The sequence below is a fragment of the Scyliorhinus torazame genome, chromosome 16 (assembly GCF_047496885.1).
Source record: "Scyliorhinus torazame isolate Kashiwa2021f chromosome 16, sScyTor2.1, whole genome shotgun sequence".
Lineage (NCBI taxonomy): Eukaryota > Metazoa > Chordata > Chondrichthyes > Carcharhiniformes > Scyliorhinidae > Scyliorhinus > Scyliorhinus torazame.
Window position 1 is genome coordinate 57,641,828 of NC_092722.1, and position 20,452 is coordinate 57,662,279.

At 40.4% G+C, this 20,452-nt stretch overlaps 1 protein-coding gene across 23 annotated transcripts in view; it reads right to left on the reverse strand.

Annotated features, from left to right (window-relative positions):
* The window catches only part of eif4g3b (eukaryotic translation initiation factor 4 gamma, 3b), a 480,107-nt gene that overhangs the window by 261,881 nt on the left and 197,774 nt on the right, over window positions 1-20,452 (reverse strand). For 18 of the 23 annotated variants that reach the window (XM_072478530.1, XM_072478528.1, XM_072478527.1 and 15 more), the window contains 2 exons: window positions 5,177-5,269; window positions 1,433-1,465 (listed from right to left, as the gene is read on the reverse strand). In XM_072478530.1, coding sequence (XP_072334631.1) covers window positions 1,433-1,465; window positions 5,177-5,269 — 126 coding nt within the window. Of the gene's footprint in view, window positions 1-1,432; window positions 1,466-5,176; window positions 5,270-18,323; window positions 18,354-20,452 lie in introns of those variants that run through there. The other 5 variants (XM_072478533.1, XM_072478532.1, XM_072478524.1 and 2 more) reach the window with 2 other exon arrangements.

Below are 20,452 nucleotides of genomic sequence, written 5' to 3' on the forward strand. Positions count from 1 at the left end.
GCATCACAGCAGCTGAGTATGCACATGGAGGTTACAGCCAGAGATCACTAAGGTAGGGCATGACAAGTTGGTGGACAGATTTGAAGCAAAGGAAGAGAATCTTGCAGTAAGTCTGCTGGAGTATAAGGAGCTAGTGGGACTCAGCTAAAACAATTAAAGAAATGCAAGGACCATATAGCCAAAGACACCGAGAATAGCAGTTGGGAGGTTGGCAAGCAGAGCACTGAAAAAAAATCAGTCTAGATGGCATGGGCGTGGGCCGGAGTGCTGCAGCAGTGGAGCAAGAACAATTTTTCGGAGGTGAACAGAATCAGCTTTAGTCGATATCAGGAAGCAAACAAAACTTGGCACGAATTGCCAATGTTTCACACATCTTTGAATTGGATGAATGTGGCAATTGCATAGACCAATACCTCCAAAGGCAGGTGGGGCAGGAACCTTATGAGAGTGGCTTTGAATGTTTGATTTAATTGTGGCAGTAAAGCTAGAGAAAAAAACGTATCTCATTCAAGTCTTAATGCCAGAAAGATTCTGGACAATCAGAAGATGATGTGAACTTCGGGCTGGGTATCACTGCTGTACATGGAAGCTAACACTGTGCTGCAGATGATGTCACTGAAGGTTGCTTGTAAACATGACTTGAGCAAAAGATGTATTTGTGAGTCTATAAAAATGGTGGGAGGACTTGGAAATGAAAATAAAAATTAAGATGCTATTATAAACCAAATGGACTGGTTGAGGGTTTTCCTTTAAGTTGATGATGGCATTTTTGAAGGAAGTAGCGACAATGCTTAGCTAAGGATCAATGATGCTGAGAATGGGGCTGGAGGGGAATTTGGATGGCCAGAACAGATTGGAAAATATTAAGACAGAAAGCAATGTGTTTCTTGGAGATAAGAACATGGAAATGCAGAAAAACTTAATACGGAGGTTTCATCGGGGAGAGCTGGATTCAGAGGTGGCAGAGGCAACTAAGTGGGTAGCTTCGCTTTTTGAAAAAATCCTCAGTTAGTTTCATACGTGAATATTTAATGTATGGTGTAGAGGCATGAATGAAAAATAATTAAGGAATGCTCCACATTCAGCAACTCAGAATAGTGGAACGGGAAAGTAGTGGCGATGGTGGTGGGGGCAGGGAAGGAGAGTTAAATAATTTCAACCAATAATGAACCTGACCGTCAAACCAAATTATTTGATGGCCAAACGGGGTGCTGCTAGAACACCATTCTGAACTTAAGAAGCAAGCTTTTGTAGCTTGAAATTAGTTGCCACTCAAACACATTTTAACAATTTTTGGCTTCCTGATCTTGAGCTAAAGGATTTTCTCCCACTTTTTAATAAATGAGCTGTTTGATCAGACACGTTAGAACTACTCATTGAGGCTACTTTGAATGGCAAAAATCCAGATGTATGAAGTGAATGGGGTAAATACCTGGTGGTGGGCAGCCCGAGGCCCTGCTGCGAACTGAAGAGAAGTAAGAAATACACAAGGGAAAGGCACACAGAGTCAGCAAGAACGCAAGGACAGACTAGAAAACTCAAAGCACAAGCATTAAACCACAGTTCTAACATACTAGTACTTCAGGTCACTAAACACATTACATTAGGTAAAAAAAACAAAGCTTTCCACAAATCAGAATTACAATTATTTCTATCCATACAGGAACTAATTTTCTCGTAAATTAGTAACAAACATCTGATCAATACCTCAATTTATTTGATGCAATAGTTTTCAACTTTGCTGCACAGCTTTTATACAATTTCTCAAACAATTAATTATTTTTGGTACATAGAAAATGTAAATGATCATGACACTACGAATAGGAGACAGTGCATAGCAACAGTTACTAAATTAGAGCTCTTCGTATCAGTTTTGTTTGGGGGACTTACATGGTCAGGAAATAATCTTATTATAAGTTAGTTATTTAGATTAAATGTTTTCAGGCAGTGAGGTTGCATACAAAATGTTTAAATTTTTTTTTGTAACATACTGCAGCTGCTGGCTCTCTATGTAAATTTATGGAATTGAGATGAATTCCACATCAGAGGAATTTGGCCAATTTTTATCTGAGCTACTAATTTCAGCAGGACAGGAGAAACTCAGTTCTGTCAAAATGTGCATATCCTAACCAAGCAAAGCATGGGTCTTACAGCTAGAGAGAGATGAGGAAGGGAGACAGCCTAACAGGCTCTGATGCTTTGTTGCGGGTAAACAAAGTGTGTTAAGGATAGTAATTTCAAAAGAGAATAGGAGTGGTGGTCGGGTGGGGGATTGGAGACCAGGAATTCAGCAATCTGTTTTCCTAGATAGTTTAGCAAACTGAAATCTATTACTCAAATTACAAAGCTTAATAATGAACTTTGGAAACAGGAGGCATTTTCCCCAACATTTTGATAGAAAAGAAAATTTCCTTCCTTTACATAGCCTGTTTTTCTCATTTGTTGTGCATTAGGGTTAGGGTTCGAATTCGAACAACTAAATGGTGAATCAACTGGAGAAGACAGAATTCAAGAGTCTGGTTCCAAACTGGAGCTATTATGGCAGTGCAGTCTCCCACCATACTCATTTCTCATAGTGATTTGACACTAGGAACTTTAACACAATGGCCTCAAAATACCCTATATCCAAAGAAATGGCTGACATAGAGGGCAAAAGACATGAGTGCCTGGAGAGTGAAGTTCATCCAAATTAAAATGACTACTCAAAATACATAAATTTAACTTTCACTTGGTGATCCAAACTTGAACTCTATAGATTTAGGTTTTTTAAAAAAAAATTAGAAAACATGGAACTCTTATTAAAAACATGATTAGAAAAAGAAACAATTCCGATGATAACAACTGGCATGGCAGTGATAACCTGATCCATACAGACAAGGGTGGTCTGATCGCAAGATTGTTGAATATCTGATCTCTACGTAGTTGATGGTGGGAGAAACATAATTGGCATCACTGTTCCTAGTTAAAAGGTGGGGGAGTGGGGTGTGTGGTGTGAGTGCATGTGTGCATTTGTGGGGGGTAGCCACAACTCCCACTCCTGATCACTATTCAATAACCTTCTGCTAAAAGTTTGCATGGCTAGAAACTGGGTGAAAACATGATTCAGCCACGCAATGATGCAGTCAAGTAGCTCGATAACAAATAGACGTCTACGTTCATGGGTGCCTGACACCCACAGAACTGCATTGTAGCAGGAAAAGGACAACAGATGAGAGAATAGCAATTTGCCAATTTGTGGGGTAAAGGTTGCAAAAAATAAAATTCTGCCATATTAATAATAAGGCACTATAAATTTAAAAGGAAGCAGCTTTTAAAATGAAGGCCAAATTGGCCATTCTGCAGATCTGGATAATAAGGTAATAAAAGTCTTCATTGCACTATTTCAATATAAAATAAATAGGTATGCGTGCACGATCGTGTTACAGAGTTTACACACAGCTCCTAGTGCCACTTCTTACTCTAGACTGTGACAACAGTCATAGTCTAGAGGCTGAATGAATAAGAGCAACAATGAGTGTGAAAGCTACATACGAGAGATTAATAGAAGGAAAGCAATTTCACCTTTGTAGTGAATGAAAATGGGTAGATGATGAAGTAATTGTAATTCCTATGTGCAATGGATGACAATTTTGCACGACTTCTAAATTAGTCCTCCCACTCAAATAAAACACCATGTTTGCAAATTCTGAATATTGAAGATGAATTTAAATTGTTTGATATAATGGTTATTATTCATACCATCAGTTTCAGGCAAGCAGGATACAAAATCAATTCATTGGAAACGTATTAGATCATTTAGGAAAGGACAGGGGGAAAATATCCAACTAAATAAACTTCTTATAAAGGTATTTTTCTGAAATGATCTTGTCAAAAGTTATTTTCATAAACATATCATGTATTCAGTCTGATACTCAAAACATTTGAGATCGCATTAAGAGTCAAAGATAGAGAGTTGAGGGAAAACAGTGGCTGAGCTCCGCAGACAAAGGCGGTAGTGGGGAGTCAGGTTTGGGGGGGCACAACAGCGAGGGAGGGTGAGTGAGTGAGCCTGTGGGGTAACAGGAGTAACAGTGCGGGAGACTAACAGGTTAAAAATCGCAGTGAGGAGTCAGCAGGAGGGAAGGTGAGAGCCTGTGGGAGTCAGCAGGAGACAGAGAGCACAAATTTCATTTTTCACTGTGAGCAAATCTAATAAAAGTCAAGTAGTGACGTGGCAGTACAGAAGGTAGACAATTATTTGTTAAGAGAACCTAGACTTGAGGAGCGCATGGCAAAGGATTTTGGAGACCAGCAGCACAGCAGAGTGAGCTTCAGGAAGCAAAGAAAAAACAAATCAACTAAAATTATCATCTTGCATGAGTGGGTAAAGTATAGTGGTTAAGTAATAACAGTAAGATCAGCATAGATCAGGCGTCGAAGCATTCATTAAAATTAATAGTTTAACATGGTATTAACCAGATTTTGAAAGATGGAATGGGGATTGGTTTCCAATCACAGATGGGCAGCTCAATTCCTGCACTATGTGGGAACTTATTTGCAACTATCACTATCTTGGATCAAAATCCTCAAACTCCCTCTTCCGAACAGTGGGTGTACCTACATCACATAGATTGCAGTGGTTCAAGAAGGCAGTTCACCGCCACCTTCTCAAGGGAAATAAATGGATTGGCAATAAATGCAGTGACACGCATATCCCTAGAATGAATTAAAAAGTGAGTCTTGATAATGAATAATTAAGGTGGACAAGCAGCTGTAGCTCAATCATGCAGCTGACAAAAACATCTTGGCTCATCAATACACGTAAAAATAGTTTGAATTTTTGAATTTAATGAAATGAATAGAACTCATATTTGGAGTTCTAGTAATTTGCGAATAAATGACTCTTAAGATATTCGGAAATATAATTTTTCCTTTGAAAATGAAGTTTGTAACGCAGCTGTTACTAATTCATTTTTGCTGATATGAACCAGTTTCTGTGCAAATATAGTATAGCTGGTTCTGTTAACTAGACTCATAAGGTAACAGCACTGTCATCACTTACTGTCTGACAATTATTCTGTTGTGGAAAGCACTGAAAATAAAATGCATTACACCAAAAGCATGCCTTTTAACACCACAATTTCAAATGTGAAATTAAGTCACGATGCTGAAGTGGCATTCCCCAAAGGCATCTTACCTGTCGGGTCTGTGGTTGTGTAGTCATTGCCTGTGGATTTTGGGAGTATACAAGCGGAGGAGGAGCTGCATTCTGGCCAGGCTGGAAGGCAGCCTGCATAAAAGAAATATGGCAACATTAAAAAATGCAAATAAATCCTTAATTTAATACAACATTAAAATGTTCAAGATGCATTAAACAGATCAAATGGATCTTAATCAGTACAATCAGATAATATTCACAGTTTGAACAGACAGCACTGTGATTTAAAACAAAGATAATTATCCAAAGCTCAACACAAACACACTATAACCCAACCGTCATTGCTAATGGCTTCTTCTCAAAAGTGGTCTGCCAAATGTCCACTGTGTAATAGCACTCCACTCTAAAGAAAATGTAATCTACAACACAGCCATCACAACTAAATTATCCAAACACCCCAGCCTGACTGGATCTATATAGCAATATTTCTACACATTACAATTATATTAGAAAAGGCACAAAAAATGTAGACGTGACAGAGAACCATCCTGCTACTTATTTTCTAGCCTATTTACAGCCTTCTACCAATGTTGTAAAGTGCACAATACAACACTGCTGCCCCAAAATCCAGTATATATACCATTTCCAGGAGTATTACTCTTTGCTACTTATGGCAGCAGTGCCATTCTTTTTTAGCACCTGTAAGTTGAATATTCAGTTTGCTGATGCTGGTCACAAAACAATTTCCAACTGTCAGCCTGAACAGACCACCCGCCTGCCAGACCTGACTACTTAACCAATGGAGATTAAATAATTCACAAATTGCAACATTCAACCAACTGCACCAGCATATTGTGCTTATATTATAGGTGGAGAAATGATACATGATGACTAACTTTAATAATGTGATATCAGAGGCAAGTGAAAATCTGGACAATTCCAGTTAACCCAGAAGCTGGGTCGTTTCTCATCTTGTTTATTGCTTCAACAGCTTCAAAACAACACTGTTCCATTAATAGCACTCCAGGAGGGGGAATCCCTTGAGCTCACTGGAGTCACAAGACTGCCTTAGCTACCCTTTTGCATAGTCCAAAAGGGATCTTATCCCAGGCTCCTGGGACTTGCTGGTGATGTACACATAAAAAGTTAGTGGGACCTCCTGGAAGCAAATGAAAGTTCAACTAATCTCAGAGGGTTAGTGATTGTAGGGTTCAGTCAGGTGGCATTAAAGAGGGGTGAAAGATTGCCCCTGAAGTTTATTCTGAGAAAGCGCCGTTTCTACTGCCTGCTTTCCCAGCTGCCCCACCAAAAGAAAGTGCAGAACTCACCAAAGCAGTAACGTCTGAAAATAAGTAAATGATCTGGTAAAATTAAATTGGGTCAGAGAGTGTCTGGTGTTTACATGTCAGCAGTAACGTGCTACAGGGACATTCTGTTACAAGTCCCAGCTGAATGTGCTGGCCATTCGCTAAACAACCTTATTTTATTCCTATTTCATTCACCTTTGTGCCAAATCAGTTAGTCACATTCCTCTATGTCATTCATAAAGTATGAATAAAATGTACAGGCAGCTAGAGTTACCCTAAACTTAAACCCAGAAGAAAATTATTTTGAAGTCATAAGCAAAACAATCTATGTAAAATTAAAATAAAACTAATTAAAGCCAATTGGGTACATTTGTGTAACAAAACAAGCAGAATTAACTATTTCTGTGGGATTCATGTCCTGATCAAACGCCAATATTTTTCAAAGGGAAATGGTAGTAAAGTAGTAAAGCACAAAATGTACAGAAATGGGTATATTAACATTTGAAAAGCAAGTTAACATTTTGGTTGGCTGTGACAATAGGTCTTTATTTTAAACATTAATTGGTCTTAATTTTGCTCATGGATTTGCTGCGTTTTTCCAGGGTTCTCTATTTAATTCAATTTTCCAGCACGGATAGCCTTTTTAAAAAGAATCTGAGCTGCTTTCAATTACAATTTAACCATCTTAATCTGTCAACATGTATGATGCTTAGGCATCAACCAGTTCAGTCATTTAATATTAAAAAAAACAATTCCAGCTGCTCAGATCATCACATTTGTTCTCAGTCAGAAAATTGGACAGGTGATTGCTTGGTTGGGCATGGTGTCACTGCCTCTCAACTACTGCACACAAACAGAATGTGCAGCAGTTGACTATTAACTGCAGTGACTTATTGGTAAATTATTCATTTTTACACTGTTTTTATCTTACTGGCTCTGGCATTGACAGAACCATTATTTTAAAGGGATTCCGTCTTAACCACAGGGCTACCCAGTAAAAATCTCCTTATTGTGTCATTATGGATTGACATATAAGCAAATATGGCAGGCAATCTGAATTATCGCACTTCAACTGAGAACTGAAATAGAATATTAACAGCACCGTTATTGTGAGGCAACAATCAGGCATAAAGCAAAAACCAAACACACTGTACTTGCATTTCAGGTAAACAATGTTGCATTCATCTGTTAGTCTCCATAAGGTATGCAATTAATGTACATAAATATCATTGTCATAGAATAATACAGTACATGGGGCAACTATGCAGCTCATAGTGCCCAAGCTCTTTCATCGAGCTTTTGTAGTCCCCCTTCTCTGCACTTTTCTCATAGCTCTGCAAGTATTTTCCCTTCGTTATCCAAATGTTCTCAGCTTTAATGGAACAAACGCAAACTTTCCCAGTTTCACCACATAACAAGTCTCTAGTTTCTGGTACTGTTCATAATTAAAAATGAATTCATAAGCATAAACAATCAACAAAATGTTTTGTAGAACAAGTTTTTATTTCAACTTAAATACAGTGATTTCTGGTTTGCGACAAAGTGATAATCTACACACATCAAATTGAATTCACACCCTGTTGAATCTCTGTTACACACTGGGAATTAACTGAACTGCCAACCTCCTGGTGAGAGGGGAAACAAATGAGGCTGTAAATGATGCATCAAATTAGACTAGATGCTCGGTCAAAGTGTTGCCGTTTAATGTATAAATAGACTGCATGGTAGAATGACCGTTTGTACAGTCACCATCACTTACACCAGCCACACTTATTTGGGCAACCGTTAATGTCAGGCAAATGGTGTTAAATGTTTGCCATTACCATTGATTTCAATTACAACAGCAGTGCTAGTAACACAATGACTATTTCAGACAATTCATTAAGCTTCTTGGGCCAGCTAAAGTCGAGTCAGTAGTGAACTATTCACCTTGTTACAAATATGAGATTTATATTTGGGATTCTATTTAATTTAAGGTAAAACTGAAGGGGATCATGCGACTTGTTTTCAAGGCCGCCTGACTGCAAGCTGAGGTGGTGTGATTGTTAGAGAATAAAGGGGGCAGAGATTGTTTCTCTGGGAAGGTGTTTCTGCAACTGTGAATAACAATCAAAACGCACTACAGATATGAATATCAGTTCACATGATTGCCAGAGCCCAGAAAGCCATAGGGAGAGTTTCTACACGGAGGTGCTGCAGTTCAGCTAGCTGAAGCAGGAGTTTTCAGAATTCCTTTAAAGTTGATGGTGACGCAGGTAAGTATACAGAGACTTGATCTGTTCAAGAGGAGATAGCAGAACTAGGATTCAAGGAGGTTTAGACTTGTTGCAAATTGTTGGTCAGCCTGAAGTTCTGCTTTGATGTTTGGAGTGTGTAGTTTAAACAGCAGGCTGAGTTGCAGGTCTAGATGTGTAATATTGAAACTTTCCAATGATCAAGAGCTTAGGAGGTCATGTGATGTTGCCCATTCATGAGTCAGTTGCAGGCTAACAAGCAGTTGCTATGCCTGGTCAAAATCCATTATTCAACTTAGAATATAAATAGTGACTTTTAGCACCTCTGCAGATGTTACGGGTTTTGATGACTTCCCCTTTGTTATAGGATCAGGCTGGGGAAAAAGATTGTCTTCTGGTCCCTGGTGCTGTCGATTGTAATGTATCCTCACAGTGAGAGGCAAGACTTTCCACATGGATGAGGGTTAAGCTTTTGTCCTGTAACTGCCGTTGGAAATTTCCAGAAACTGTGCCCAACTTGTTTTTGTGCCCAACCTGTGAATCATGTGACTTGTAACAGCCATCTTTCAGTTCAGGAAGTCCACTTTTTGAATAAATAAAAAGGCACGGTTAAATTTAAGAGTTTATGATCTGTTTCATGTCCTGACAATTATGTGTAGTTCACCACCTAACCAGAAGGCATCTACACCCACAAACCAACTTAGATGTTCTTGCAATCTGGCAGATCAATGCTACAGGGTTAATACAGTCAATATTTCACCAGAATTTAAGCAATCTCCTATCCTTGTTTGGTTAGAGATAGAAAAGCACTGTTTGAAGGTTTGCTAATCTTACAATTAAAAGGCAGAAACAACATGATTTGGTGTTCAAAATCAGACATCTAAAGATTGGGAGCAATAAATAAATCAATTTGCTCACTAATCCAACTTCTTCCATCGGGCAGGAGATACAGAAGTCTGAGAACACCCACTAACAGATTCAAAAACAGCTTCTTCCCCACTGTTACCAGACTCCTAAATGATCCTCTTATGGACTGACCGGATTAGTACTACACTCCTGTAAGCTTCACCCGATGCCGGTGTCTATGTATTTACATTGTGCACCTTGTGTTTCCCTTTTATGTATTTTCTTTTTATTTTATTTTCATGTACTAAATGATCTGTTTGAGCTGCTCGCAGAAAAATACTTTTCACTGTACACGTGACAATAAACAAATCCAATCCAATTAGATAGGTTCCGTTTCTGTCTGGCATTGCTTTCAGTCATATGAACTATATGGCCAGTGCTAGTTATAAATATGCTCGGAGTCCAATGGATTTATCATCCACTAGGAACAAGCCTACCATATGCAGTTGGTGCTACAACTGTAAGTTCTCAATAAGCTCTTGGTCTTGCCCAACGCAAGCATTTTCCACAGAATTCGTGGAAGACAGGCAAACCTGTCAACCTGCAGCCTACATATCTTTCAGCAACTGTAGTGTGCAATTTTATAGGCAGGAAGCTTTTATTTCAAATGTGCAAGAAGAAGGAAGAAGATATGAGACAATAGACTGCAACCTAATTAAAAGTGCAATGCTATTCGTTTCTTATTAAGTCATGAAGAGTATCAACTTCATGCAGGCGCGGAAGGTGCCAGGGTCAGATGTAGCTCTTCTGCATCTCAAACTCCCAGGCCAGCATAGAAGGAATCATGAAGCTCCTAAAGGAGTTTGGAGCCTTCTCGGGCTACAAATTCAACCTGAGCAAGACTGAAATCTTCCCGGTGAAGCCGCCAAGTAGAGGGGCAGAGCTGGAGGGACTACCATTCAAATAAGCCCAAACCAAATTCCGCCATGTGGGGATCCAAATAGCCCATGGCTGGACAAGGATCCACAAATGAAACCTGACGAGTCTACTGAAGGACGTCAGGAGGGACCTGCAGAGGTGGGGCACACTCCCACTCTTGCTAGTGGGGAGAGTTCAGACGATCAGAACGAACGAACTGCCCAGGTTCCTTTTCCTGTTCAGATCCCTCCCAATCTACATCCCCATGGCCTTCTTCGACACAGTAGGGGGTGTGTGGTTGTGTAAGAAGAGAACCCGAGGATCCAAACATGAAAACATATACAGATCAAAAACGTCCTCCGTAGGGAAACGATGACATATCCGCAGATATCAGGACATTCGCTAGCTGAGGAACTGTTGGACGACGGCAACCTAGGAAGAGGAATTGTGGGGACTTATAAAGGTGGCTGTTGGAGGAGGTATGCACCCCCTGGATGAGACAAGAGAAAAAGGGAGGAAGAACTAGGCAAAGAAGTATGTGTGTGTGTGTGTGTGTGTGTGTGGGGGGGGGGCAGAGAGACACACTGGGTCGAAGCACTACATGGGGGCAAACTCCACCTCCACATCCACTAGGCTGAGCCTAATGAAGCTAAAGGTGGTGCACAGAGCACACCAAACCAGAACTCGAATGAGCAGGTTCTTCCCAGAGGTGGAGGACAAATGTGAATGGTGCCAGGGTGGCCCGGCCAACCACAACCACGTTTTCTTTTTCACGCCTTGGTTTATCTCTTTTGTAAATTTAATTTTGCCTTGTTCGTTTTTGCTTTGATTTTGCAACTTGACCTACAAACTGAAACGTGTAACATAAAAATGCGAATACCAATAAAAACATATTTTTAAAATAAGACAACCCTTCCATCCCGGGAATCAGTGTGGTGAACCTTTGCTGCACTCTCTGTGGCAAGTATATCCTTTCTAAGATAAGGAGACCAAAACTGCACACATTACTCCAAGTGTGGTCTCACCAAGGCCCTGTACAGCTGCAGTAAGACATCCTTGCCCTCAATGAAGTCCTTTTGCAATGAAGGCCAACATTACTTGCTTTCAGTGACTGGTGTACAAGGACCCCCAGTTCCCTTTGTACGTCAACATTGCTCAATATATCACCTTTGAAATAATACTATGTCATTCTGCTTTTCCTACCAAAGTGGATAACTTCACACTGATCCACTTTATACTGCATCTGGCATGTATTTGTCCACTCACTCAACTAGTCTAAATCACCATAAAGCCTCTTAACATCCTTCTCACCACTCTGTTACGATGCCAGTTGATGCTACTACTGGTCGGGAAGGTCCAAAATAGAACACTGGCTCAAAAGTTCGTAACTTTCTTTTTCGAACAAGTGTATGAACAGAGTCACAGGACTGCCAATTAGATTTTAACAGGAAAGAAAACATTGATGAAACATGAAAGGTTTGACTATAACATAATGGCCCTTCACTCTCACTTATCTGGTACACAGGACAACACAGGTCACAAAATATATCTTTTGCTATAATGTTCTCAGTAAACACACTCCCTGTAACCCAACAGGCTAACCGTGATCTGACAACACTCCACTCTGAAACCAAGGGTTTATCCTCAAATTCCCCCCAGCTGGCACGTGAACGTGGGGGATCACGATTGGGAAATTTATAGATGACACAAAGATTGGCAGAGCAGTGGATAGTGTGGAGGATAGCTATAATCTCTTTTTAAAAATAAATTTAAAGTACCCAATTTATTTTTTCCAATTAAAGGGCAATTTAGCGTGGCCAATCCACCTAGCTTGCACATTTTTGGGTTGTGGGGGGCAAAACCCACGCAAACACGGGGAGAATGTGCAAACTCCACACGGACAGTGACCCAGAGCCGGGATCGAACCTGGGACCTCGGCGCCGTGAGGCCGCAGTGCTAACCCACTGCACCACCGTGCTGCCCTAGGATAGCTATAATCTCCATGTGGGTTGGTGGAGTGGGCTTTCAAGTGGCAGATGGATTTTAACACAAAAAAGTTTGAGGTTCTGCATTTAGGGAGGTCAAACAGCTATAGGGAGATCACAATAAATGGGAATACACTAAGAGAGGTGGATGAAGAGAGAGACCTTGGCGTAGAACACACAGGTACCCAAAGGCTCAAGTAGGCATGGTTGTAAAGAAGGCATATGGAATGCTCTCTTTCATTGGTAGAGGTATAAAATACAAAGGTACGGATACAATGTTGGAATTGTACAAAACACTGGTGCGGTCACAACTGAGTAGTGCGTGCAGTTCTGGTCACCGCATTACAGGAAAGACGTAATTGCTCTGGAGAGAGTGCAGAGGAGATTTGCAAGAATTTTGACATGGCTAGAAAAATGTAACTACAAGGAGAGATTGAATAGGTTGGGGTTATTTTCCTTGAAACAAAGATGGCTGAGGTGTGATTTGATCGAGATGTATAAAATTATGAGGGGATGAGACAGAGTGCACAGGATAAAATTGCTTCCTTTGCCGGAGAATTTGAGAACCAGGAGACATAGATTCAAGATAACTAGCAGACGGTGTAGAGGGGACGCGAGGAAGAACTTTTTTATGCAGAGGATAGTGGATGTCTGGAATTCGCTGCCTGAGTTGGTAGTGGAGGCAGAGACCATAAACTTTTTTTAAAGTACCTGGATTTGCACTCCAAGTGTTGTAAACTGCAGGACTATGGGGTAAGGTGCAGGAAGGTGGGATTAGAAAGAGCACTTGGGTGTCCTCAGGCTGGCATGGACCAGATGGGCCAAATGGCCTCCTGTACTGTAACTTTTGAATGGTTCTATAGTTGTCACATGAGTGCTTCCAAACTCCACTCTCAAAAGGTGCGCTTTTGAATCTTTTTTCAATGCTTTCCCTGAACCTCTTTCAGCATGGATCGACCTCCAGGAGTTCCAACTCTCCTTTCAGTATTCCTTCGTCTATAATAGCCATGATCTTTCAAAGAATCCTCAGGTTCTCAAGTCACCAATCAAATATTGTTGCTTCAAAGACCAGGATGAATACACCAACAGTTGCTTCAGATAACTGGCTTTTCTCTACCCTATTTCACCCAGTCTGCTCTTTCCAGTTCTACCTTTAACTTAAGTGAACTGTACCCAGCTCAAATTCCAGTTCTTATTTTCATTTTCACTTTAATACTACAGAAATCTCTAGTTTCTAGAACTAACTGTCCTTTAGTTTCTCAAAAACTTGTGTTATTGCCCATTACTTACTTCTGCTTCTGGCAAGGCTGAGAGAGCTGATCTCTCTCTCTCTCTCTCTCTCTCTCTGCTAAACTCCCTGCCAAGCAGTTCAATAAAACTAAACTCAAATGGTCTAACTTAAAAAGTGGCCCCTGGTTGCGAAGTAACAGCTCATTCTTTCTCCAATCCCTCGTTTACCTTTCAAACTCTCCAAGTACAATAGAGACAGTTTAAAATGAACCCAAAATCCCATAACATGCAGACACCTTTGTTTAACATGAATATAACTACAGTTTTAAACTCTCTTACACAGAAACACTAAATTAAAAATTCATTCGAATCTATACCTCATATCTAATATCCAAAAATACAAACATAAATTACTTGCAATACCTCTATTTCCTGATAACTAATTTTCCCACCATGTTTTGTGTCATCAGCAAACTTGGAAACATTACTTTTGGTTCCCTCATTCAAATCATTGATGCATATTGTGAATGGCTGGGATCCAATTACATATTCCTGCGGGGCCCACAAGTCATGCCTGCCACTTTGAAGACCCATTTACTCCTACTGTTTCCTGTCTGCTAACCAATTTTCAAATCATGCAAATATATTACCCCCAATCTCATTGTTGCAATTTTGTGGGACTTTATCAAAAGCTTTCTGAAATTTTTTTTTTTTCAACATCCATTGGTTCACCCTTATCTATTCTACTAGTTATGTCATCAAAGAACTCCAGTATGTTTGTCAATCATGATTTTCCTTTCATGAATCCCTGTCGACTTTGTCTAATCCTGTTGTTATGTAAGTGTTCTGTTATCTCATCTTTTATAATACTCCAGCACTTTCCCTACTTATGATAACATGATTTATTAAATGCAAGAATATTGCTTTCCAAGTGACGAAATGCATTCAATATCAAAATCTTCTGGCAGTGGACAATTAATTAAAGTAGACAATTTTCACCAATCAATTTTCCCGTTACGGAGGTGACTCATCAATAATATCTTAAAATCTAATAAACAAGGGAGAAAGCGATTACGGAAATGGAATTGGCTCAAATAGTACGGAATCCTGCAGTACTGTTTGCATGCCTAGTTTAGCATTCAGGAACAGGAAGCATGCAAATTCCTGCAACAAACTGGGATTGGGCTACAAAAATGTGTTTTACCTGGAGATGAGGATTAGCCAGGACAAAGCAGCCTGCTTGATGAGCATCCCATCCATCACAATGAACATTCACTTTCTCCGCCACTGGTGAACAATGGCTGAAGCGTGCCATTTGCAAGATGTACTACAGCAACCCAGCCAGCCTCCTTCAACAGTCCCTTCCAAACCACCGACCTCTACCACTCGAAAGACAAGGGGAACAGATGTATGGGAACACCAGAACCTGCAAGTTACCCTTCAAGCCATATACAATCTTAACTATCGCCAATCCTTCACTGTCCAAATCCTGGAACCCCAGGACCGTGGGTGCATACCAGATGCATTACAGTGGTTCAAAAAGACAGCTCACCACCACATTCTCAAGGGTAATTAGGAATGGACACGAATGCTTGCTTTGCCAGCAATGCACACATTCCATGGGTTTTTTTAGGCTGGTGTGGGGAAAGCACACTGGAGCCTGAACTGAAATTACTAAAAACGATATTGACCATAATTTAGTGTCTAAACTGGACTACACAGCCCCCCGTGACCTTGATTGCCATTCCAGAAATAGCCCCAAAGTTCTTGTGTCTTCCTATTTGTGTCTTTCAAATAAATAGAACAAAGAACAAAAAACAAAGAAAAATTACAGCACAGGAACAGGCCCTTCGGCCCTCCAAGCCTGTGCCGATCCAAATCCTCTATCTAAAACTGTCACCTATTTTCTAAGGATCTGTATCCCTCTGCTCCCTGCCCATTCATGTATCTGTCTAGATACATCTTAAATGACGCTATTGTGCCCGCCTCTACCACCTCCGCCAGCAATGCGTTCCAGGCACCCACCACCCTCTGCGTAAAGAACTTTCCATGCATATCTCCCTTAAAGCTTTCCCTCTCACCTTGAACTCGTGACCCCTAGTAATTGAGTCCCCCACTCTGGGAAAAAGCTTTTTGCTATCCACCCTGTCTATACCCCTCATGATTTTGTAGACCTCAATGAGGTTCCCCCTCAAGCTCCGTCTTTCTAATGAAAATAATCCTAATCTACTCAACGTCTCTTCATAGCTAGCGCCCTCCATACCAGGCAACATCCTGGTGAACCTCCTCTGCACCTTCTCCAAAGCATCCACATCCTTTTGGTAATGTGGCTACCAGAACTGTACACAGTATTCCAAATGTGGCCAAACCAAAGTCTTATACAACTGTAACATGACCTGCCAACTCTTGTACTCAATACCCCATCCCATGACGGAAAGCATGCTTTATGCATTCTTGACCACTCTATCGACCTGCGCAGCCAACTTCAGGGTACAATCTTCCCCTTCTTTGCCAAAAAGGCTTTTCCAACAGCTTGGCCAGTAATTCCGGTGTAATCCCACATATCCCACAGTAAATTAATAACAGTGGAATAGCATCCCCTGACCAATGACCTGAACACTTACTGCCTATGCAAGCTATTTCCTGAACCAGCGTCTAGCGTTCGGACTATGATGTAGTGCCTAATTGCTTGGTGGCAGAAACTGGTTTGATGTATTGCAGTCTAGGTGGAAACATAAAACCCCAGTTTTAATAATAGGTTACGTGAATGGGCAAAACTGTGGCAAATATAGGTAAGTGGGCGGTCACCCACTTTGGAGTTGAAGAACACAAGCCTGAGCCGAATTTGGGGAGTGCCACTGCCTTCCTTCTACCAGCACGTAGCCCCAGTTGCCATGCAGCAATGAAATGATTTTTCCTGGTGAGAAAAACTTGTTTTTGGTAGAATGGGTCAGGTATGAACAGCATTCCAATCTTATGATCTTAAAGGATAAGCTTAAGAGTGACATTTCCCCACAAAACAGCACAGCGGTATCGAGGCCACGCCACACTGCAAGAGAATGAAGATGCAAAGAATGATAGAAACTGCAAAACCCCTTGCAATAATGACCAGAACATCAGCTTAAAAATGATTCAAGACTGAATAGAAACATGGTGAAGAGCAGGCCAAACTATTTTAATCATGAACAATTACGGTATGGAAGCAGTACCTTAATTCCACTTTCAGGTAGAAAGTTTGTTCAAATAGAATAGAATTTTGCAAAATTAGTGCATAAACAGGAGACCACACATCGAGAGAAGAGAAGGAAGGATAATCAGGTCATTATTACATTACATTGTGGAACTTGCTGCTCACAAATTGCTTCACATTCCCTATTTCTCAACTGTGACTACAAGTCAAAAGTACTTAATTGGTTCTAAAGTGCTTTAGGACGATTGGAAGTTGCAAAAAGCACTTTAGTAATGCCAAAACGTTCACAGATCTTTGTGCTATTGAACAAGTAATAATGAAATGCTTCACCATAAATTTTCACCAACAGAAAGAGTTTCCTAAACAATCCCCTTATTGAGTGTCATATTTAGTCAGAAATATTGTAATAAGACAATTAAACAATTAGAGAAATTAGCAAGACCCCAATTCCCATAATCAGCCACTGGTCAATTTAAACCTGTTTAAATTAAACTGGTCAATTTAAACCTGGGCTATGCACTGTATTTTGCTATGGTTTTGATAAACTTACTTTCATTTCAACAGTGACTGCAATTCAAAAAAGTACAACATTGGCTGTCGAGCACTTTGTGGTGTCCAACGGTTGTAAGAGATGCTATATAAATGCAAGTTCATTATCTGTTGTCCTACATGAAAATATGGGCAGCATGGTAGCACACGTGGCTAGCACTGTGGCTTCACAGCGCCAGGGTCCCAGGTTCGATTCCCCGCTGGGTCACTGTCCGTGCGGAGTCTGTACGTTCTCCCCGTGTCTGCGTGGGTTTCCTCCGGGTGCTCCGGTTTCCTCCCACAGTCCAAAGACGTGCAGGTTAGGTGGATTGGCCATGCTAAATTGCCCTTAGTATCCAAAAAGGTTATGGGGATAGGGTGGAAGTGAGGGTTTAAGTCGGTCGGTGCTGACTTGATGGGCCGAATGGCCTCCTTCTGCACTATGTTCTATCTATCTATCTATCTATCTAGGAGCATTTAACAGTCAATGACGAACCTCAGAAGTGGTTATGTTTGAAATATATTGTATCAAATTTTGCAAATATCAACATGTCAAGCATCGACAACACCATGGTGGTACAGTAAACTGCAAGTCAAACTAGCACTTTGCGTTGCCACAACTACATACAAGATTACGCTGTGCACTTTAAGCACTGAAAAGAAAGCAACATAAAACTCATTGATAAAGCAACTTGGTTAACAAAGCTATATTTCTTCTCTAATGTCCTTTGCATTTTTTCTTGACCATTCTTCTTTCAAAAAGCTTGTTATTACAATTCACATTCAATTTGGCTGTAAGTAATGAAGGTTACTGCTCCAATTTGAGGTTTGAACCTTCACAATAGCACTACTAAAATAACACGGCAATTTTGCAGACTTTGTTTCATTGGTCTACAAAGACCTTTTGATCGGATGGGAATGGATTCAATCAAACAGGATTCCACTCACCGTGCAGACCATCATTTACGTGGGCGCTGTGGCTAGCCTCAAAGTGTGAATCACCATGGCCCAAAAAGTGGAAACAGAAATAAGAACCTGGAGTTTCTTTTTAGAATATTAAAATTCTGAATACTCCCATACAATTATTAGCAAATATTCAGCCCTAAGCTGCACAAAATGTTTAGATTTTACATGAACACAAACACAGTCAGCTTTGAAAGGCAGGTTCAGCACTCAAATGGTGAACAAACCTTCCAACAGCTTCACATGGGCAGGGTTAGCCAAACAGAGATAATTGGACAGCCAACTTCAGACACACAATGCAGCAGGATCGCACTGGTGAAACCAAAGCCCCGACCATCCGTCACCTCTGCACTTAAATAAGGTGTTTAACTATTCTCATTTCTGTTCCAGGTTAAAAAACATGTTTCCATTTTTTGTCACACACCACCACTCCAAGGCAACAGAGCACCAAGCACATAGCTAGTGTTTGCAGCAGCAAAAACATGCAGGTCACAAATGTGGGCGTATCCACAGAACAAAACATAATGCAGTATTGAAACCAGATCACGGTAATCATCAATCAATGCTTCTCTTCTTCTGCATGCTTACAATCCATGCAGTCATTTTTGCACCACAATGAACAGAAATTAAAGCTTTTGGAATATTTGCACCGTTTAGGCTGAAAGGATGAAATTACTGCAGGAACTGCATTTCACGGCACAATACAGTATAGTTAATATGGACCCTCCCTTTCAGTTTGGAGCTGCGTGCAGTTCTACTGCAGTGCAAATACAAATGCATGCTTTTAACTATTGATGCAGGGAAGAGGATTGCAATGAGTTCAAACATTATGTTAGATTGCTGAGCATTAATGCATGCACTTATTTCACAAGAATTATTTTCAGTAACATTATAAACGATATATTCACAAAACAGGAAATTAACAAGACATAAACAATAATCACCTTTGAAATAGAATGTAGATAAATTCCAGAATAGACAACATAAGCTTCAATTTATATAGAAAGTTACAGCTCTTGTAAACACATCAAAAGGTGTTTGTTCCACATACTATAATTAATAAGCAAACATGACTGTGTTTCACACAGCAAGATCTCACAATCAGCAATGGCAGTCTATCTGTTTTTAGTTGATCCAGGCTGGAGAAGGCTTCCTGTTCCTCAAGTTTTTCACAAAATTGTTTTACCTCTGTCTGAATAGGCACACACCTTTACTAAAACATAATGCTCTCAGTTTAACACCAGAGTAATAGTCTGAATGATGTGCTGAATTTATGTATTGGGCCTTGGATCTGATAATTGCCCTGAATCAAAGCAAAGTCTTTTACCTGAACCAATCAGTATCAAACAAAATTCTTTAGCATTTATTCGGGCGAGTTCCCTGAAAGAATTTCTTCAACACTGACACTACGTGCTTATTAAAGAAATCACATTTTTATGATAGACCACTTTCATTTTCTTCAATGATTTCTGTTGTATAGTGGGGATTGACTTCTATCAGGTAGTCTCTCTCATTCGTTAAACAAAGTTCAATTGCCACATTCAGATGAGACAGATGGGAGATTCTAATAAAGATGGCTTCCCCAATACCTAAAGGCATGTCATATGATCTCAGAACTTGTCACTTGTGTCTCAGTGGGTAGCACTCGCCTCTAAATCAGAAAGGTTTAGGTTCAAGTCCTACTAAAGGATTTGAACACAAATCAAAACTGACACTTTATTGCAGCACTGAGGGAGTGCTGCATTGTCAGAGGTGGGGTCATTCGGATGAGGCCCTCAGGTGGATGTATGAACGATCCTAAGGCACCAATTCATAAAAGTTACCCCAGGTGTCTTGACCACTGTTCATCTCTCAATCAACATCGCAAAACACAAGATTATCTGGTCTTTTTCACATTGCTGTTTGTGGGAGCTTGCTGCACACAAATTGGCTGCCATACTTCCTACATTACCACACTTCATAAGTACTTCAATGGCTGTAAAGTGCTTTGAGACTTCCAGTGGAGGGTGCAAGGGCTTTTTTTTTTTTTACTATGCTTGCAGTTGGGGCCCCTTCGACTCATTGAAGGTGAAGAACAAAAACTCTACTGGAGATGCTCCGACAAGCCAGTACTC